Source organism: Rattus rattus, chromosome 3 (assembly GCF_011064425.1).
Source record: "Rattus rattus isolate New Zealand chromosome 3, Rrattus_CSIRO_v1, whole genome shotgun sequence".
In the NCBI taxonomy this organism is placed as follows: Eukaryota; Metazoa; Chordata; class Mammalia; order Rodentia; family Muridae; genus Rattus; species Rattus rattus.
In genome coordinates, this window is record NC_046156.1 from 4,027,912 (window position 1) to 4,045,879 (window position 17,968).

The 17,968-nt window shown below is 45.4% G+C and overlaps 1 protein-coding gene across 2 annotated transcripts in view; it reads right to left on the minus strand.

The window, feature by feature from the left end:
* The window catches only part of Ptger3 (prostaglandin E receptor 3), a 78,769-nt gene extending 66,805 nt beyond the window's left edge, over window positions 1-11,964 (minus strand). For both annotated transcript variants that reach the window (XM_032897114.1, XM_032897113.1), the window contains exon 1: window positions 10,969-11,964. In XM_032897114.1, the coding sequence (XP_032753005.1) occupies window positions 10,969-11,796 (828 nt within the window). In that variant the 5' untranslated portion in view covers window positions 11,797-11,964. The remainder of the gene's footprint in view (window positions 1-10,968) is intronic.
* Window positions 11,965-17,968: the final 6,004 nt, after the last annotated feature.

The following is a 17,968-nucleotide window of genomic DNA, read 5'->3' on the forward strand; positions in this document are numbered from 1 at the left end:
GTAGTGCTTTGTAAGTAAACTTTGCTAGGCTGTGTGTCTCTGTGTGCCCTTGAGTCAGGTCTCAGAAGGGGAACATCTCCCCCGCCCCCAGCACAACAAAAATAAAAACAAAGCAAAGCAAAATAAGACGATACCCATGAGCTACAGTTAGGGCAGCCGCCTCCCTCTCAGGGAGTTAGGAAAGTCATTTGCGGATAGGTCTGGTCAGAGTCAGCTTTCTGGGACAGCGGGGCTGAAGAGAGTGGTGAGTAACTGCTCACAAGCACTTGTGTGTACACTCTGCCTATCCTATGCTTTTTTGGAGGTGGGGGTGGGAGGTCCCACTCCAGCCATGTTGGCTCTTTCTACCTCTTGAACACAGGAAGAAAGATCGTATTCCCTCAGCCCAGAGCTCCGACCCTGCGAAGGCCTAATATCTGTGTGTGTTACTATCATTGCTGCTGTAACAAACGACAGCCAACAAAGGCAATTGAAGACAGGATAGGTTCAGTTTGACTCAGGGTTTAAGGTCATGTTCACGATTGGGGCATACATGGCATCAGGAAGTGTGCTTGAGCCCGAGTCACTTCCTCCTATCAGTTCAGGATTCCAGCCCACAGGATAGAGCCACCAACCCGAGATACAGCCTTTGGGTATAGTCTTCTAGAGGAGCCTAAATCCAGTCAAGATGACCATGAAGGTCAACTACACTTTGGTCTTTCTGGTCTTCCTGGTCCCACAGGCATATTTTAGAGGCATTTTTCCTGCTAGCTCAACCTAAGAAGCCTTACCCCCTCCACTCCATACTGCTAGGCTTGGGGCTTTATTCACGGTATCATGATAGATGTGTTTTTAACAGTTCTGGGCTTCATTTTATGAAAAGTGACTGTAGAAAAAATATTATCAGTTTTGTTACAACCTCAAGTTTCTCTAGAGATGCACTGTGCAGGCTACAATTCTACAGACACTCGGTGCATGGGATTTATCTACAGGGCTGTAACACAGTAACTCACACACAACCCGTGTCAGTGTCGGTAAACTGGAAACCTCAGCACTCCTCCTCTAGCCATGAGCTCAGGAAAGCCCTAAGAAGCAGAGATCCTCAAGAGTCATGCAACTGTCAGGTGCTAAAGCTTTGTGTGTGCCAACCTTGAGAGGAAAATAAAGCCATGTTCTTTGAAAATGGAGATAGTGTACTCTCCCAAAGACACGTCCGCCAGGACAGAAAAGCCTTGGCTTTGTCTAGGTCACCTCTCCATCTCAGAGGGAAACTCCACTCCAAAGCACTCTTGCTTTTTTCCTGTTACAACCAAAATCAGTTGTCTTCCTGGCAGGAGTTTTGGAGAGTGGCCAAGAGGTGTGTTTAAAGGCAGCTGGAATGTGCATTCCCTTGAATATTTCTCAAACGGACAGATTATCAAGTCTAGTAGCAGAAGGGCCTAGCTTCTCGAACTGCTGGTCTTTCTACCCCACATTGTCAGGTCTTTCCTCCTTACTGTCAAATGCTCCAGTTGCTTAATGTAACAGCACACAGTACAGTCTTCACCTGAAGCCAGGCCCGGATCCCCTTGACATGGGGAAACCCTTTACCCGTGGTATTGAACTGGGCTTCTTTAACTACTTCAATGTCTTCTTCAATGTGGGATCTAGCTGACTGGGATTCTTTCAATGGAAATATCTTCTAGCCCCACCCAACCCACCCTGCCATCTCTATACTCCAGGGGAGGCCTGAGGATCCTTGTCTAGGATCATAGTACAACGGGGACAGGATGGACTCTCCCAGACTCCACTTCCTAGACAGTGATGTGAGCATTTTAACCCACTCCCCAACCCCTGCACCATCCAGTCAACACTTATGATTCAATGGCAACCAAATTGTCTTCAGCTTATTTGAACCAAGTGTGAAGGATCTTACTTTAAACTCTAACTATGCCCATCATCCTCTTCTTTCTTTGAGACTGGGAAACATTGGTTTACCCTAACAAGGAAGAGTCATGCCAAACCAGAGTTGCTTTTGGCCTTTGGCAGCCATTGAGAAGTACATTTGCGATGCTTTCTAAGAATTCTCACAATGTGTACACTTCCTGATTCTTAGATGCAATTACTGCAAAGTCTTAAACTTAATATTTCGATCTGTCCTTTTTTTTGTAATCATCAGCTTGTTTGATGTTGGTTTTCCTGGGCTTGGCACATTGAAAATATTAAGACTCCTCCTCTTCCTTCTTCTTCTTGGAAAGTTGTTTTCTCTGAATTAAAGTATCCAAGTTCTTCTATGTCTGTCCCATGTGTTGGAATGTCAGGTAGGGATCCACTAACCCTGCAGCAGCAATTTCATATCCACAGTCAGGTACTAGAACGCATGTTGATTGACTGACCATTTGTCTAAATGCTGCAGAGATCGAGCTGTCAATCTTTAAAATGAGATCTCTTAACAATATAAAAAGAAAAAGTTAGTTTTGTTCTATAAAAGCAAGGAATAGTGTTCAAATTCAAGGGCAGAGGCAGATTCTGATTCAACTGTTTTAGGGCAAAGGAGATTTTTCTGGTAGAAAGAACAACCCAGGATGGCCTGGGCCACCCAAAGCCTGCCCTTAGCCTCTCAGCTTGACTCTAGCCCCGCCCCCTTGACTCTAGTCCCGCCCCTTCTCTCAGTGTGATCTACAGTTGATCCACCGCTTGGAAAAATGGTAAGGCATTAGGAAACTCCTATGTGCAAGCCATCTGGCACAGTGCTCAGTTCTGAGAATGTTCATTATGTTCTTGAAAAGTAGCAAACGCTCTCTAAGGAAAGGTATTCAAACAAAGCTTGCTTTTCACCAAGAATATTCCAGAGAGAGGGAGATCAAAGAAATGTTTTGCTTTCCTACACAATCTTCCGGAGTTCTGGGATTTTATGTGGATTCCTTGGTTTACAAGGACCAACACAACTTACCCAGGAAGCCATGGGAATTCTTATTCCTATCTCCACAGCCACTTGCCAAGGCTCCTCCCACTTCCGTCCAACTTGACTGCAGCATGCCTTGACACTCTGTCATTTGGTTTCCTGCTGCCACCCTCCCAGTCACCAATGTTGTGCCAAGCAACATTTTTCTCATATTTTTCAGAAACCCTTGAGGGAAAAGAGATTCCTCCAACTGGTACATTTTCTTTATCATTTGACCCTAGGGCTCTGTCAGTGTTCAGATCACATAACTGAAAGTTCTATAAGGCTGGTTATGTTGGGTTACTGGAGTAGGTGTAGCTGTCTACTAAAAGCTCCATGAAGGAAAATGCTGCTCCTACCTGTTATGGCCGGGTACAGTCTGCACAGGATTCACACTCAAACACCATAATGTCTTCACAAGGAATACGACGGGATAATGCCACCCAACTGTGCAGCTGCCTAACCCTTGCATGTGTGAGCTTCGAGGTTCACACTCTGGCTGGGTGTCCTCAGAGCCATCAGTGTGGAAAGATGTCCAGTAAATACTTACAGAGCAACTGGGTAAAAGAACACGCAGTTGTATCTACTCCATGTGGGCTCCTTTCCCTCAGACATGTGCCAGATGTCTCCACCATGAAACCCACACTGATCTGCTGCAGGGACACACTTATCTGTTCAGTGCCACAGGAAGTCAGAACCAACAAGTCCCACTGATGTGATGAAGGAGGAGCAGCCAGATAAGGGGACTTCCGAGAAGTAACAGAGGAAACAGATGAGTGCTTTTGTGGGTCCCCCTCTATTGCACCCTGGCCTAGGGGGTGTAGCAGGGCAGTGTGCATGCATGTGTGTGTGTGTGTGTGTGTGTGTGTGTGTGTGTGTGTGTGTGTGTGTGTGTGTGAGAGAGAGAGAGAGAGAGAGAGAGAGAGAGAGATTCTTGATCTGCCAGGAGGCTGGCCCAGGTAAAGCAGCAACAAGAGCTAACGGGGAATTCTATACACCAAGATAGTCGATATTTTGAGAATTCCCATCAAGGCATCATCTTGCCTAATAAATCTCTCATTCTCAACTTGAAAAAAGGTATTGCCCCCCCTCAACTTCCTGTTTCTTTTTTTCTCTTTTCTTTTTTCTATTTCTTTTCTTTTGATGGTGTTTTTGCTATCATTTTTTTGACAAGGTCTAATTTGTTCCCCCTCCCTTAGCTCAGGCTGGTTTGGGACTCGCAGTAACACCCTCGAGTGCTCCCGAGTGCTTGGATCTCAGGTATGAACCAAGATATCTGCTTCAAGTTTTCATGACTTATCCAGTAACAACAATATATGCGTAACTGTGAAATTTGTTCGTGTTTAGGAAGGCACATAAAAGATGGCAACCATATGAAATCTACATTTAAGAAACATTACAGAAACAACAGAGGGTGGTTATTTACTTATTTATCTGTTTTTCTGTTTTTCAAGACAAGGTTTTTCTGTGTAGCCCTGGCTTTCCTGGAACTTGCTCTGTAGATCAGTCTGGCTTCAAACTCAGAGACCTGCCTGTCTCTGCCTTCCAAGTGCTGAAATTACTGACATGCATGCATTACCACTATACTACATGAGAGGGTGTATTTTTAAAACTGTACTTTTCTCCCATCAATAATTGTGGAATATAATGGGTTTCCAACTCTGACATGACCCGTGTTTTATGACGTGGCTTTTACCTAAGTAAATAACCACTTTTCTTTCTTCTTGCAGAATTGGATGGTGACTGGTCAAGTTTCCATCTGCCCCCATCTTTAATTCTTAGATTTTTAGTCATTCAGATAACTGCCAAAGTGCGTGTTGCTGAAACAGTGTGTGGGCTTTGGTAAGCGCTGAGACCCATCCCTGAGAGTACTGGCTATTGGCCAGGGACTATCTGGGCACACCACAGAATGTATTATGTCCACTCCACAGTTAATACCATATGCTGTAAGTGCCTGATCAGCACAAGAAACAGTAAAATTCAAGCTCCCTGCACATGGTTTGATTTAAGAATTATATGAATTCAGTTCTGGGCTTTGAGTCAGTGGTAGAGACTCAGTTTGGCCCTTCCGTCTGTGGCTACTTGTACACTAACTCTACAGGCTCCATCCACACACTTGGGCCTCCACTGCCCCCACATCTTGTCATAGTCAAGGCTTCTTCACACATACAGAGCTGACTTCACTGAGAAGTGTGCACTGTCTTTGTGTACCTGGATGTTGCCGTAGGCCAGGTTCTTCTGCAGGTAAATGCTGTCCTCCAGTGAGGCATTGTTGGCAATGTTCCTTTATGAAGGAAAGCAACCAGCTTGCCAGGCTGGTTCAAGCCCAGCTCGAAGCCCAGCAACCAGCTTCAAGCCTGCAGTTTTCACAGGCTTGTACCTCGATTTGTATTACAGTCCTGTGAAATGGGCTGACATTTTGAATCCCAGGACAACAGAGTTGGGTTACAGTTCTCAAGCTGTCCCTGTGTCCCTCACTGAAGAAGTCATATGCTGTCCATCAGCCACATCTTGAAAGAATGAATGATTACGTTTTCCTGTGTTATTGTGATATACTCTGGGAAAATCCCCTTCCCACCTTTATCTATAAAAGTTCGAATCTCTGAGAGAAAGTGGGAGTTTAAGAGCCCCTCTGGAGACCCTCAAGACTCATGGCTGGGGAGAAGAAAGTTCAAGCTGCCCACTTACTTCCATGATGAGGAACTGTGGGAGATGGAGGGGCAGCTATGGGCCTCAGAGTCAGAACAAAGACATAAGGTGAAACCTACGTGGTTATAAAACACTGAGCTGGGAAAGTGGATGGCTTCTTTCTGTCCAGGAGGGCAACTGGGGCTGCAAGGGAAGCTAAGCTCTAGATGGTTCTACAACAGCCTGCAGCATACCGAGGCAGCCACAAGCCGTTGTGAATGTTTGCCGTGCACGTTTCTGAGCGTCTGTCCTGTATGGTTAACCTTTGCAGCTTTTCAATGAGAAAGGACAGTGGCTCACGGTTCTGCTATTCTGCAGACCGTCTGACTCTCCTCGACGGCTCAAGAAGCAGCGAATTATTTGAATTCTCACAAATCCTGAATTCAAATATCTACATCTTTTAGTTATGATTTAATCTCATTAATCTTTAGGTCGTATTGGCCTCCGGTTGTTTCATTCAAATAATCCACTCCTATTTATGTACTCATCCCTATCAGCACCCAGCGTAGACCAATCTCTCTTGTCCGAATTTCAAAAGTGGATGCACTGAACTGCGATTCCCCCCAAATGAATGCACCCTAAGAGCACTATCCCTGCAGGAGAGCCATCTCTGTGCGTTGCACATCAGAGTGCGCATGGCTTCCTATGCTGGGATTAAGGCTAGAATTCCCTGCCTCTAGGCAACTCCAGAAACAAGCAAACCGCAACCAAAACTGAAAGTAAAGCCAGTCAGAGGTAGTTATCCTGGGCTGCAACTCTGGCTCTAATAGGATGCAAGCTCAGGCTTGAAATTTGGTGTTGTGGGTGCTGCTAACAGACTTGGAGGACTCAGCTAATTGAGGGGCAGCTGTGAAGCCCTGCAAAGGCACATAGGATTCCATCGAGGCAGCACAATCGTTCCTTCCCTGACCAGTCTTCCCACTCACTGTATCCTAACGACAAAGGGACCTAGAAATTAAGTGGCAGGCAGTCTCACCGTTTTCCAGCCTGTATCCATCCACACACTAGACCCTGCTATCATTCTTTCTCAATCTTCATACAGAAGGCTCTGCTTCCTGCCACCCAAGGGGGAGTTCTTCATCCTGTCATTAGGGGACTAACTAGTAAAGTTGGGTCTGAGGAGATCGCATGTGCATCCCTCTGATTCACCGTGTATACATACTGTCCTCACTGGCTGGGCTTCTGCATATGCTGAAGTCAACCATGAAGTTAAGCAGTGCCATGGAATCTCCTTCATGGGGGCTTTCCTCTGAGAGTTAAAGGCATGAGTTCTGGCCTGTCTTGCATCGTGGTTTTTCAGTTGTTTCACTCATAAGTGTGGAAGTCCTACTGCTCTGAAGACATTTTTTTCATATGTGTATGTGTGTTTTGCTTGCGTGTATGTCTGTGTAGGATGTGAATGCCTGGGGCTCATAGATGTCAGAAGAGAATGTTGCATCCCCTCGTACTGGAGTTACAGTTCAGAGCTGTCATGTAGGTACCAGAAACCAAATCCAGGTCCTCTGCGAGAGCAGCCAGTGCTCTTGACTGCTGAGCCGTCTCTCCAGCTCCTCTTAGACTGCTTTTGTCTGAGTCTATTTAGAGTTCAAATTATAGCACATGGCCCTCAGTTCTATCACTAGTGATCAGAATAAGAAAGAAAGAAAGAAAGAAAGAAAGAGAGAGAGAGAGAGAGAGAGAGAGAGAGAAAGAAAGAACGAACGAATGGAAGGAGGAAGGAGAGAACCAAACAGTATATTATATTGAAACAAACTACAAATGTAATGAATTCTGAATACTCTCACCTCCTAAAACTAGTTACAGACAAATCTTCCTAGGGTGCATATTTGTATCATAATTTCTCCTTGAGCTCCTTCCCAAACACGGCAGGAGTTACAGGCAGAGATAATTAGGTGTTGGACAATACTTAAACATATTGCACAATTATATTGTCCCCTAAAGTAATCTATCAAGCCTATCAACATTGTGTGTCTTATTAAAGCAACCACTACTTAAAAATACATCTCCACTGAAGTATGCCTTGTGAAGATGTGCGGACAATGAGCAGGGATGTGGCTAACTCCGAACTGAGCACAACCTTCCGGGGCTGCTGTGCCCAGTCCCAAGGCTGAAGATGAACAGCTGCTTGTTCATCAGAGCCCGCCTTTCATTGTATCCAGAGCTTTGAGTTTATTGCTCCTAAGTGGCTACAGTATATCAGTTGCATCCACTCTTTGGGTCACCAGGCTACACAAACACAAAACGTCTCCCTGCCCGTGTCTGAGCAGCATCCTAAGGGCTCCCATGTCTCCTGTCTCAGAAACTGAAGATTATGTCAAGTAACTGGACTATTTGCTAGGCATGGCCCATGAAAAGTAAAAATCAATCGTAAGTCAGTGGGTTGCTGACTCAACTGTCTAATGCCAATGATATGGTCATTTGATACCTAGCATGGACCAAACAATGCCAGCTACCTAGTAGGACACTTCTTACAGATTTCATCACCTTGACAGCTTCACATCTTGTAATCTGCAAAGCTTCTGGGAGAAAAAGGTGCCTTCGTGCTCTGCCTGGGAACGAGTGTGATGGAAAGGGACAGAAGCTGTGCTTTTTTCTGGGAGGTGGAACAGGTGTCCTTTTTCTTCTTACAAGTGTAAGAGAACAACCATTTTTTTTTTTTGTTACAGTAACAATTATTATCAGAGGGACTTCAAAACAAATTTACAGCCAAGCAGAATATGAATACTAAATTAGTATCCTATGTTAACTCCTCCAAAGACAGTAGGAAGTCCACATTTTTACTTTTCCTTGCAGTTAGAAAATGTGCAAAGGCCATTTCTCATGTTGGCATTTACCAGTAAAAACGCAGGTCGTGGGGTTCTTGTAGCCTCCTTACCTACCAAGGTAAGGACTCTGTTCATGTCTTTCTAATGGAAATGTCAAGTTTGCACCACAGCTCTTTCTGACAATGTGCTGCTATGTATTTTAGTGGTACATCAAAGAAATTGCAACCAGTTCTTAAAATGTGCCTATTCCTAGACTGGGAAGAAGGCTCTGTCGGTAAAGCACTTGTCACAATATGAGGACTGGAGTTTGGATCACTGGCACCTATATAAAGTGTTGGGTAAGTGTGGTGGCCACAGTAACCCTGAAATCGGAGTAGAAGGGAAACAGAAAAGGAGATCCCTGGAGCAAGCCAGGCAGCTTAACTGACACAATAAGAGAGCCCTGAGGTTCAGTGAGAGAATTTGTCCTGTACATAAGATGAAGCATGATCAAAGAAGATACTCAACCTCGGCCTCTAGGCACAACATGCAAAAGCACGCAACAGTGCCTGTGCACACCTCCACATGTGCTCTCTTTTTCCACCACACACACACACACACACACACACACACACACACACACACACACACATGGATGTACAGCACACATACATGTACACATGAAGAAACAAAAACACCTATTTTGAAACCGAATTTCTCCTCCTATACGATCTCATATTGAATTCCTTTTAATTGTTTTATAAGAAATGAATGTATAAAGTGTTAGCTAAAATGCAACACACTGGGGTCACCCAACTGTACAGCCACCCCATTCTCGTGTTTCATGGGCATCTTTATGCTCTGGCCCTAAGGGCAGGACTCCTGACAGTTGTGCTATGTTGGGACACTGTTTGCCTCTAAAGCCATGCTGGTTCAGTGAAGTGTTTATTCTGGGAGCTTCATTTCCCTCTGCTTGGCTACCTACACCCCATTCCTCAACCACAGCAGTAAATGTCTAAAATTGGTGCTGGTTCTGGTAAACATGGTGATGACATCAGCCCGTGCTCCAGCTACTAGAGAACAGTGACCACTCAGTCACTTGTGGGCAGTTAGGTCCCAGCAGTGCTGTCCTATCTGTATCACCCCAGGCCAGTCACCACGGGGGATCTCTAAGGTTTGTCATAATCAGGGAGAGTGGGTAAAGACAAGAACCACACAACCGTTTCAAGGCAGATTTAACCTCATGTGGCACATAAATATGATGTCCCTGACCTCACTGAACTGTACATGTAAATGGTTGAAATGACAAATTTGTTAAATGATGTGTGTGAGAGAAAGAGAATCGAGAGGAGGTTGGAGAGGGAGAGGGTGAAGGAGCTAAGAGGAGGGGGAGGGAAACAGAGAGGAGGAGGGGGTCAGAGAAGGGGAGGGAAAAGAGAACAGAGAGGGAAAGAGAGAGGGGGGGGGGAGAGGGAGAGGGAGAAGGAGAGGGAGAGGTTGAAGGAGCTAAGAGGAGGGGGAGGGGAACAGAGAGGAGGGGGGTCAGAGAAGGGGAGGGAAAAGAGAACAGAGAGGGAAAGAGAGAGGGGGGGGGGAGAGGGAGAAGGAGAGGGAGAAGGAGAGGGAGAGGGAGAGGGAGAGGGAGAGGGAGAGGGAGAGGAGAGGGAGAGGAGAGGAGAGGGAGAGGGAGAGAATTGAGTCTACTATGTAATGGTTGATAACTGTGCTACACTATGGGGATGCTGCTCTGCACATTAAGCCAGGCTCTATGAGTCCTAAGAAAGCATCCATTCTTCAAGAATTAGCAAACCACACTTATCCACAGAAGTTTCTAGCTACAAGTGCTACAGAAGAAAACCTCAAAAGCACCATGTGAGAGTTGGGGATAGGGAGCATGCGGAAGCACAGCTTCCTCTGGGTAGTTCTGTGATGGATAGCATGGGGGAACCAAGGACCAAGAAACCCTTACCTCCTGTCTCTGGAATTGCAAAGATCTGACATTCCCTCCATAAGGATGGGGGGGGGCACAAGACCCCAGTGACCACTAGCCAAAAGGTGATGGTGTTATTGTGTGTGTGTGTGGGGGGGGTTGTTATTGGAGAGTCCTCCACTTCGGTGTACACACTACCTACCGGCTTCCTAGGGGCTGCAGCAACTCTGCCTTCCGCCCCTCCCTGCAGACAGTAGCTACCTGAGAACCTTTAGCGCTGGCACAGAGCGACAGCGTGCCAAGAAATCGCTGGAGAGGATGGGGTAACCGTGTGGCTGAAGGTGTAGGAGCGTGGACTTGCCTGGCTCTCAGGTACGGAACTGTCTCAGCGGGATTAAAACTAAAACACAAGTTGGGCTTGAGTTGTCATCACATCTCCATTCAAAACACAAAGGGCAAAGTCAGTCTGCACTGGCTTGAGCAGCATCTGCTCACCTCTGTGCGCAGGCTGTTCGAATCTTCACAAGCGCCTGGCAAGCCAGGGCGGACTCGACTGGCTCTTGGAAGCTTCGCAAGCGGCTGAGGCACTTGACTGGAGGCTGCAACCCTGTGCAGGAGCAGCAGGAACTCGGGAGCTAGTCACTTCCAGAAAGTCTCCCTCCATTTACTGCTCGCTACAAGTTCCCACTGTACCAACTACTTACCAATAGCGGCGACCAGCACACGGACAGTACACACATGATCCCCATAAGCTGGATGGCCGTCTCCGTGGTGATCCGGCCCCACTGGGCGCTGGACTGCGAGGCGGCGGCTTTGGCCCGGCAGCGGGACACCAGGGCTTTGATGGTCGCCAGGTTGCAGGCAAAGGTCACCACCAGAGCCAGCAAGCCCAGACAGGCGAAGGCGGAGGCAAAGGCCACGCTGCCCGGCTCCCGCGCAGAGTCCGTCTCGTTGCCCGCCGGCCCGGTGCTGATGAAGCACCACGTGCCCGGCCACTGCACGCTGTAGCGGCCCACGCCCAGCACAGGCAGCAGCGCGAAGGCGAGCACAGACAGCCACACACCCAGCAGTACCGCGCGCGTGGCGCGAGTCTTCATATGGCTGGCATACCAGTGCGGCGCACGGATAGCCAGGGCGCGCTCCACGGCCATGGCGCTGGCCACCAAGAGCGAGGACAGTCCAAACACTGTCATGGTCAGCCCGAAGAAGGTGCACAGGCGCCCGGATGGGTCGAGCTGCTCCCAGCGTCGCTGCGACAGGTACACGAGGATGACCACCGGACTGGTCAGGAGCTGCCCCACCAAGTCGGTGAGCGCCAGCCAGCCAATGCACAGCAGGAAAGACTTTTTGCGTTTGCTCTCCCGGCGTCTATAGCTGCGCGACACAAGCAACATGGCCAGCGCGTTGCCCACGAAGCCAGTGACCATCATGGTGATGGGGAAGGCCACGGACACAGAGCCGCAGCCGTCGGCAGCACTTGACTGGTTGCTGTGCGCTTCAACCGAGTGCTCCGGCGCCCACACGCCGGCCATAGTGGCGGGGCCGCGGTAGGGCGCACAGGGCCGGAGCCTCTTGGCTCAGCTGCAGGGTTGCAGCGGAGCGCGCTGGAGGACGGCGGGGCCCGGGGCTCTGCTCTCCATCGCCCGCCGCCGCCCGCGCTAGGCTGCGGGGACTGGACAGGCGTCGCCCGACGCCGCGCGAGGCTCCTCCCGCGCCTTGGAGCTCCAGGGGCGGTGCCGCGAGTGGGCAGGCAGAGGGCGGTGTCTGCCGGGATTACCTGGCGCCGCGCCCCCTAGGCTGCCTCTTCAACTCTGGGACTCTGTAAAGTGCTCAACAGCCTTTGGGTTACACGATACTCCGAGACAAGGCGAAATCTGACATATTAGTATCTGCGTGAATCGCAATGCTGATTTCTTCTCATGTTTGGCTATCATTGAAGTTGTTTTGTTTTATATATATATATATAGATAGATAGATAGATAGATAGATAGATAGATAGATAGATAGATAGATGTGTGTGTGTAAAATTTAGGAAATATATTTTTTACTTTATATATTTTTCTATATAGTATATAATTTAGATAGATAGATAGATACCCACAGCTGGGAAAGAATAGAGATAAGCTTGTGTCTTGTCTTCCTCAAACTATTGCCTTATTTACTTTGGACTAATTCCAAACTCATATTGGTAAAGTATTTTTCTAGGATAATGTCAGTTTAAAAGTAAGCACACAGGTGAGAGCACATATCAAATTCACATTTTCACTGAAACATTCCAGTGTAATGATATATTTAAATTTTAAGAGCATTTTGGAATTCATACATCAAAGAAAATATGCCACATTTTAGTTATATCGAAGAATTGTATATTTATTAACTGACCTATTTACATTATTGTCTCCCTCTCTATGTTCTACCCCTGTGTGTGTGTGTGTGTGTGTGTGTGTGTGTGTGTGTGTGTGTGTGTGTGTGTGTTATGTGAGTGTGAGTCTGAGCATATTTACATTGAGGTCAGACTTCAGCATCGGGTATCTTCCACTGTCACTCCCACCAGCCTGGTAAGGCCTCGCACACCCCAGCCCAGCAGCCAGCTTTATTTTACTCAGGTGTTGGGAATCCCAAATCAGGTCTTCCTTTGAGTGGCTAGCATTTCCCAGCGCCCTAACGCTTACTGAGAATGCCCACCATGAGAACTTGTGTTGACAAAGATGGTTAATCTCTTAACAACGTTTCAGAAACCCTTCCTTTCTTGAGGCATTTTCCAGTCAGAGTTATCTATGTTTTAGCTGTTAAGCTTGCAAATAAGTAACTTGTAGGTTCTTCTGGTTGATTTCCTGTTGGTTCTTTTGCTATCTGCCTTAGTTTATCTGAAACAACACTCCCCTCTAGTGGCTAAATGGCTAACATGCACTATTCTGTATTAAAGAGTTTTTTGGTTATGTTTTGTTTTGTTTTGTTTTGTGTTTTGTTTTTTGTTTTTCCTCCAAAAGGATGTCCCTACCCCCAACCCCTACCCTACCAGACCTCCCCACTCCCGGGGGGCCTCAAGTCTTTTTCGAGGCATAAGTGCATCTTCTCTCACTGAGTCAAGATCCGGCAGTCCTCTGCTGTACATGTTTTGGGGACCTCATATCAGCTGCCTGGTTGGTGGCTTATTGTCTGAGGGATCTGTTTGTTGATACTTCCTACAGGGTCAACCTCCTCCTAAGCTTCTTCCAGCTTTCCCTCATTCAACCACAAGGGTCACCAGCTTCTGTCCATTGCTGGGGTTTAAATATCAGCTGTTGCTTGTTGGGCCTTTTGGAGGGTAGTCATGCTAGGCTCCTGTTTGTAAGCACACCACAGTATCAGTAATAGTGTCAGGCCTTGGAACTTCCCCTTGAGCTGGATCCCAATGTGTGCTGATCACTTCCTCTCCCTCAGGCTCTTCTCCATTTTTCACCTGCAGTTCTTTCAGACAAGAACAATTCTGGGTCAGAGTTTCTGACTGTGGAATGGCAACCCCATCCCTCCACTTGATGCCGGTCTTTCTACTGGAGGTGAACTCTACAAGTTCCCTCTCCCCACTGTAGGCCATCTCATCTAAGGTCCCTCTCATTTCCTGGAGTTCACAAATTGGGCTGGAATAACTAGTCAGTGATCCTCAGGGATCCTTGTACCCCATGCCCCCATTGCTGGGATTACAAATCTAGATCACTAGATTAATCATTTCCACATGGGAATGAGCTTAGCCCTGTACTTGCATCTCTGATTAACCAATAAACCAGTGGAGACTGAAATCAAAGGAGCATATTTTCATATTTCAAAAACATCAAAGCTTATATTGTCACACCTTAAATTCTAAAATAATTTTAATAAGCAAATAATCTATCTCACCTGTATCTTGTTTTTAGATTCAACCACATTTTTATTTTTAACTAATGCATTTGAACTTATTTAACACGTTAAACTTCCCTAGGGACATAGCCTCAGATCCAGATCCACTGTTGCCATGTAAGAACCTATGGTTCTTTCTCATCCTTCATCTTCAGTCATTCGGTGAGCACTCACTGGGCTCCTGGTCTATGAGACACTGTCTTAGTCTTAGAGATGCCAATCAACATATCGAAGTCCCTAAACTTAACAGATTTATATCTCAACGTCAAACTCTTGATTTTCAGAAGCCCCACTGAGGGAAGGAGATGGATCTCAGAGGTCTTGTATTTCTAGAATGATTTGCTCTATAACTTAGTGAAACTTATTTCCTACAACTTAGTGAAAATTATACATTGTTGCATTTTTTTTTTTGTGGACACTTGACTGCCCTCCTGGAAAATTCCTGAAGTACAGGTCTGTTGCTATCTCTGAGTCTTTCACTCTCTCATGCCTGCTTTATTCTGTGTTCACTGCAGATGGACCTCCTCTGTGCTTCTGTAATTTGCTGGTCAGTCAGTGATGGCACCACCCTCTGGTAAGGGTGCTTCATTCCGTTTCCTGCTGTGTCCTGTCCTGAATTGCCACAGTTGAGTAGGCACTCCTTTAGACGCATCTGTACTGTAGACATATTCAATTCAACAATTATATGATCTCTGTCTGCTCAGTACTTGTTTCTTTTCTGAGGGGTCTCTACACTTTGGGCCGAGTTCAGCTGTGTGATATGGATTAGAATGGGCTCTTTTGCATCTCTAACGTGGGCCTAGGTGTGAGACTCTTGTTAAATGTGTGTCTCTCCAAGCCTGATTGCAATAACTAGCACCTTTTATGTGGAAGGCTGTGTGTGACTTCCTCAGCCTTGCTTCCCAGAGTGTGTTCACCAAGGTTCAGCAGTAGCTTCAGTCCAATAACAACTCCTCTGTTCCAGGCTTCCCTTCTCCCTTTATAAATTAACCTCTTTGGTTTTTTAATCTTCTTGAATGCTTTCTACCAAGATTGAGTCTTAAGCAGAATTTAGGTTTTGTTATTTTGTCCTTTCCAAAATTTAAGCATCAAAACGTTAAGGCCCAAGAATCACCAAAGAATGGTACCCCCGACTCCAATAGTATGCAAAAGCGAAGAGTGTTTATTCAACTGAATTTCCTGCATGCAGAGGTCTCCCCATTTGGGAATGGAGATTTGTAGTGGGCTCTCAGGCCCAGTATTTATTGTTAGTTAAGGGAATACCAGGCAGGGATGTGTGCCCTTTTACCTTGATTTGATAGCTTTATCTTTAGGGTTCTAATTTTACAAGAGGGTCGCTTATTCATTCTAGCTACCTACTCTTACATCAGGCCAGATGACAAGGTATCCTTGGATTGGTTGCCTAAGGCTGTGGTAGGCTAACCACAGATTCTGGGATCCAGGTTCTCATTTCTGGGAAACAGATTGTAGGCCTAGTCTCCCAAACTGTCAGTCATGGAGTCAGCCTTGGCTTAGATTTCCCAAAAACTTTTTATGATATTTTCCAAAGTAGAGCTTATGTACCATTTACGTGGAAGGAACTAAGACAAAGTTCAGTGAAAGAATATTCTAGAATTATATATATATATGTGTGTGTGTGTGTGTGTGTGTGTGTGTATAATATATACAATATATAGTTCATATGTGTATGAACTCTTTATTACATATACACATCACAGTATATATTTGCAAATTCAATTGTTTTTGTCAGGGGTCTTCAAAAGTCTTCAAAAATGCAATTATGAAGCTGATTATGGTGCTACACAACTGTAACCTCAGGACTTGTAAGGCTGAAGCCGGAAAAGTTCCATGGGTTTGAGGACCCTGGTGAAGGACACGTGGCAGAAAACAAACCCCTAAATCAAAACAGGTTATTGATCTTGTTCAGAAATAAAAATAAACACAGAAAGAACCAAGATTTAAATGTATGATCTATAAATCTAGACTAAACCAGAACATTTGCTAACTCCTCTCCGACATTACTAGGAGTGCAGCATATGTTGTTTAGTAACATGTGATCACCCCTTTTGGTCAATATTCATGGAACTTTTCATCCTTCTTGAATGCTAGCTAATTATTTTCTAATGTTTGGCTTATTTGGTAGTTTATCTTCACTGTCAATTTGGCTGGATTTTCTCCTGTAGGAGACAAATCTTTGTGTGTGTCTGTAAAGGTGTCTCCAGAGAGGACTAACTAGTGATGGAACACTCACCCTGGGTGTGGGCAGTTCCACTCACTGGGTTGAAGCACTAACAGAACAGGGGAAGAAGGAAACCAGCTAATCACAAGCATGAATCTCTCTGCTTCCTGACTCTGGATGTGATGTGACCAGTTAGTTGCCTTGCACATCTGTCAGGATGACTGCATTGCACAATGAACTTTTTCCCCAGCCCTGTCCCAAACTGTAAGAGAATAAACACTTGAATTGCTTTTGTTAAAAATTTTGGAATAATAATGAAAGGTATAGCAAGTTGATTCTGAGAGGTGGGGCCGTCATTATAGGGATTATCTAAAGACCGGTCCAAAGCTCTGTGCTGGAGGTGGTGGAACTGTAGGGTGGGTCAGCCCAAACTTGGAGACCAGGTGAAGACAGGCACCTAAGATGTTAGATTTGTTGTTTGCCTTGCTCCGTCTGGTCTCACTTTTGTCCCACCCTCCCACCCTATCAGGCCTACATATCTCTTAAGAAGGGGAATGGTTTTCAGAGCTGTTTCCAGAGAAGTTTAGGGATGGAAACCCCATGTTGAGTGTAGTCAATATTGTTTCATGGCCCAGGAGGCCAGCTACAATGTGACCAGATACCTCAAGCTCCTATTATCATGGAAGTTAAGGTTTCTTAACCTGTCAACCAAACAAACCTTGTTTGGTTAGTTATTTTGTAACAGCAATGAAAAAAAAAATACAGGTTATTTCTGCATTTTACTAAGAGAAACAATGTTCAGCAATACATGCTGGTATATTTAAGGAACTCTATCATGCAGTCAGTCTCCATTAGTGAGTGGTTGCTCTGGGCTGATGCCTTCCAGATTTGTCTCTACATCATTGGCTTTGCCTTTAACACTGATAATATTCAAAGATTATCTTCCTTCCCAGTCTTGTGTTTGAGTTTTCCAAGTTTCAATCAACATTACTAACCATATATCCACTCTTCCATCTTCTAGTAATATTAATTCTAAGTTCAAACAGATCTCGTTATATATTCACCTATCTCAATCTCTTTAGCCACCCCCCTGGTTAAAATAATTTCAAAATCTTTTACTCTTTTAGAAATTGTCTTGATTTCATAACCATTTAAACAAATTAAGCAAATTTAAAGGGCATTTAAAATTTCAACTCATATTTCACTTCCAAATTAACAAACACGAAGAGATTGGGATATTATATTATGAAGATATTTCTCCTTTAAAAAGAATGTATGCTTCTGCTTTCCTAGCGTTAAAAACACTCAGTGTAATCTGTGGAATGTATTTTATGGTGACTATGAACTAGTTAAAAGACTGTCTCCTCTGTTCACTGAAGAATTTTCTATGGAACTGTCATAGTCCTCATCTGTAGAAACTGCAATAGAGATGCCTGCTTCTCATATACCCACCCTGCCCTTCTCCTTTTCCTTTGTGGTTTTTGAGGAATCCTGTGAAAGGTGGTGTTTGAATTCCTATAGGACACTTACTTTTGAGGGTTTTTTTCTTTCTTTTTAATATTCACATCTTAATCCTCAAATACTAGGAATGCATTCAGTGCCTCAAAATCTCACACGTTAGGTAGGTGATCTGTTGCTGAGCTATCTCT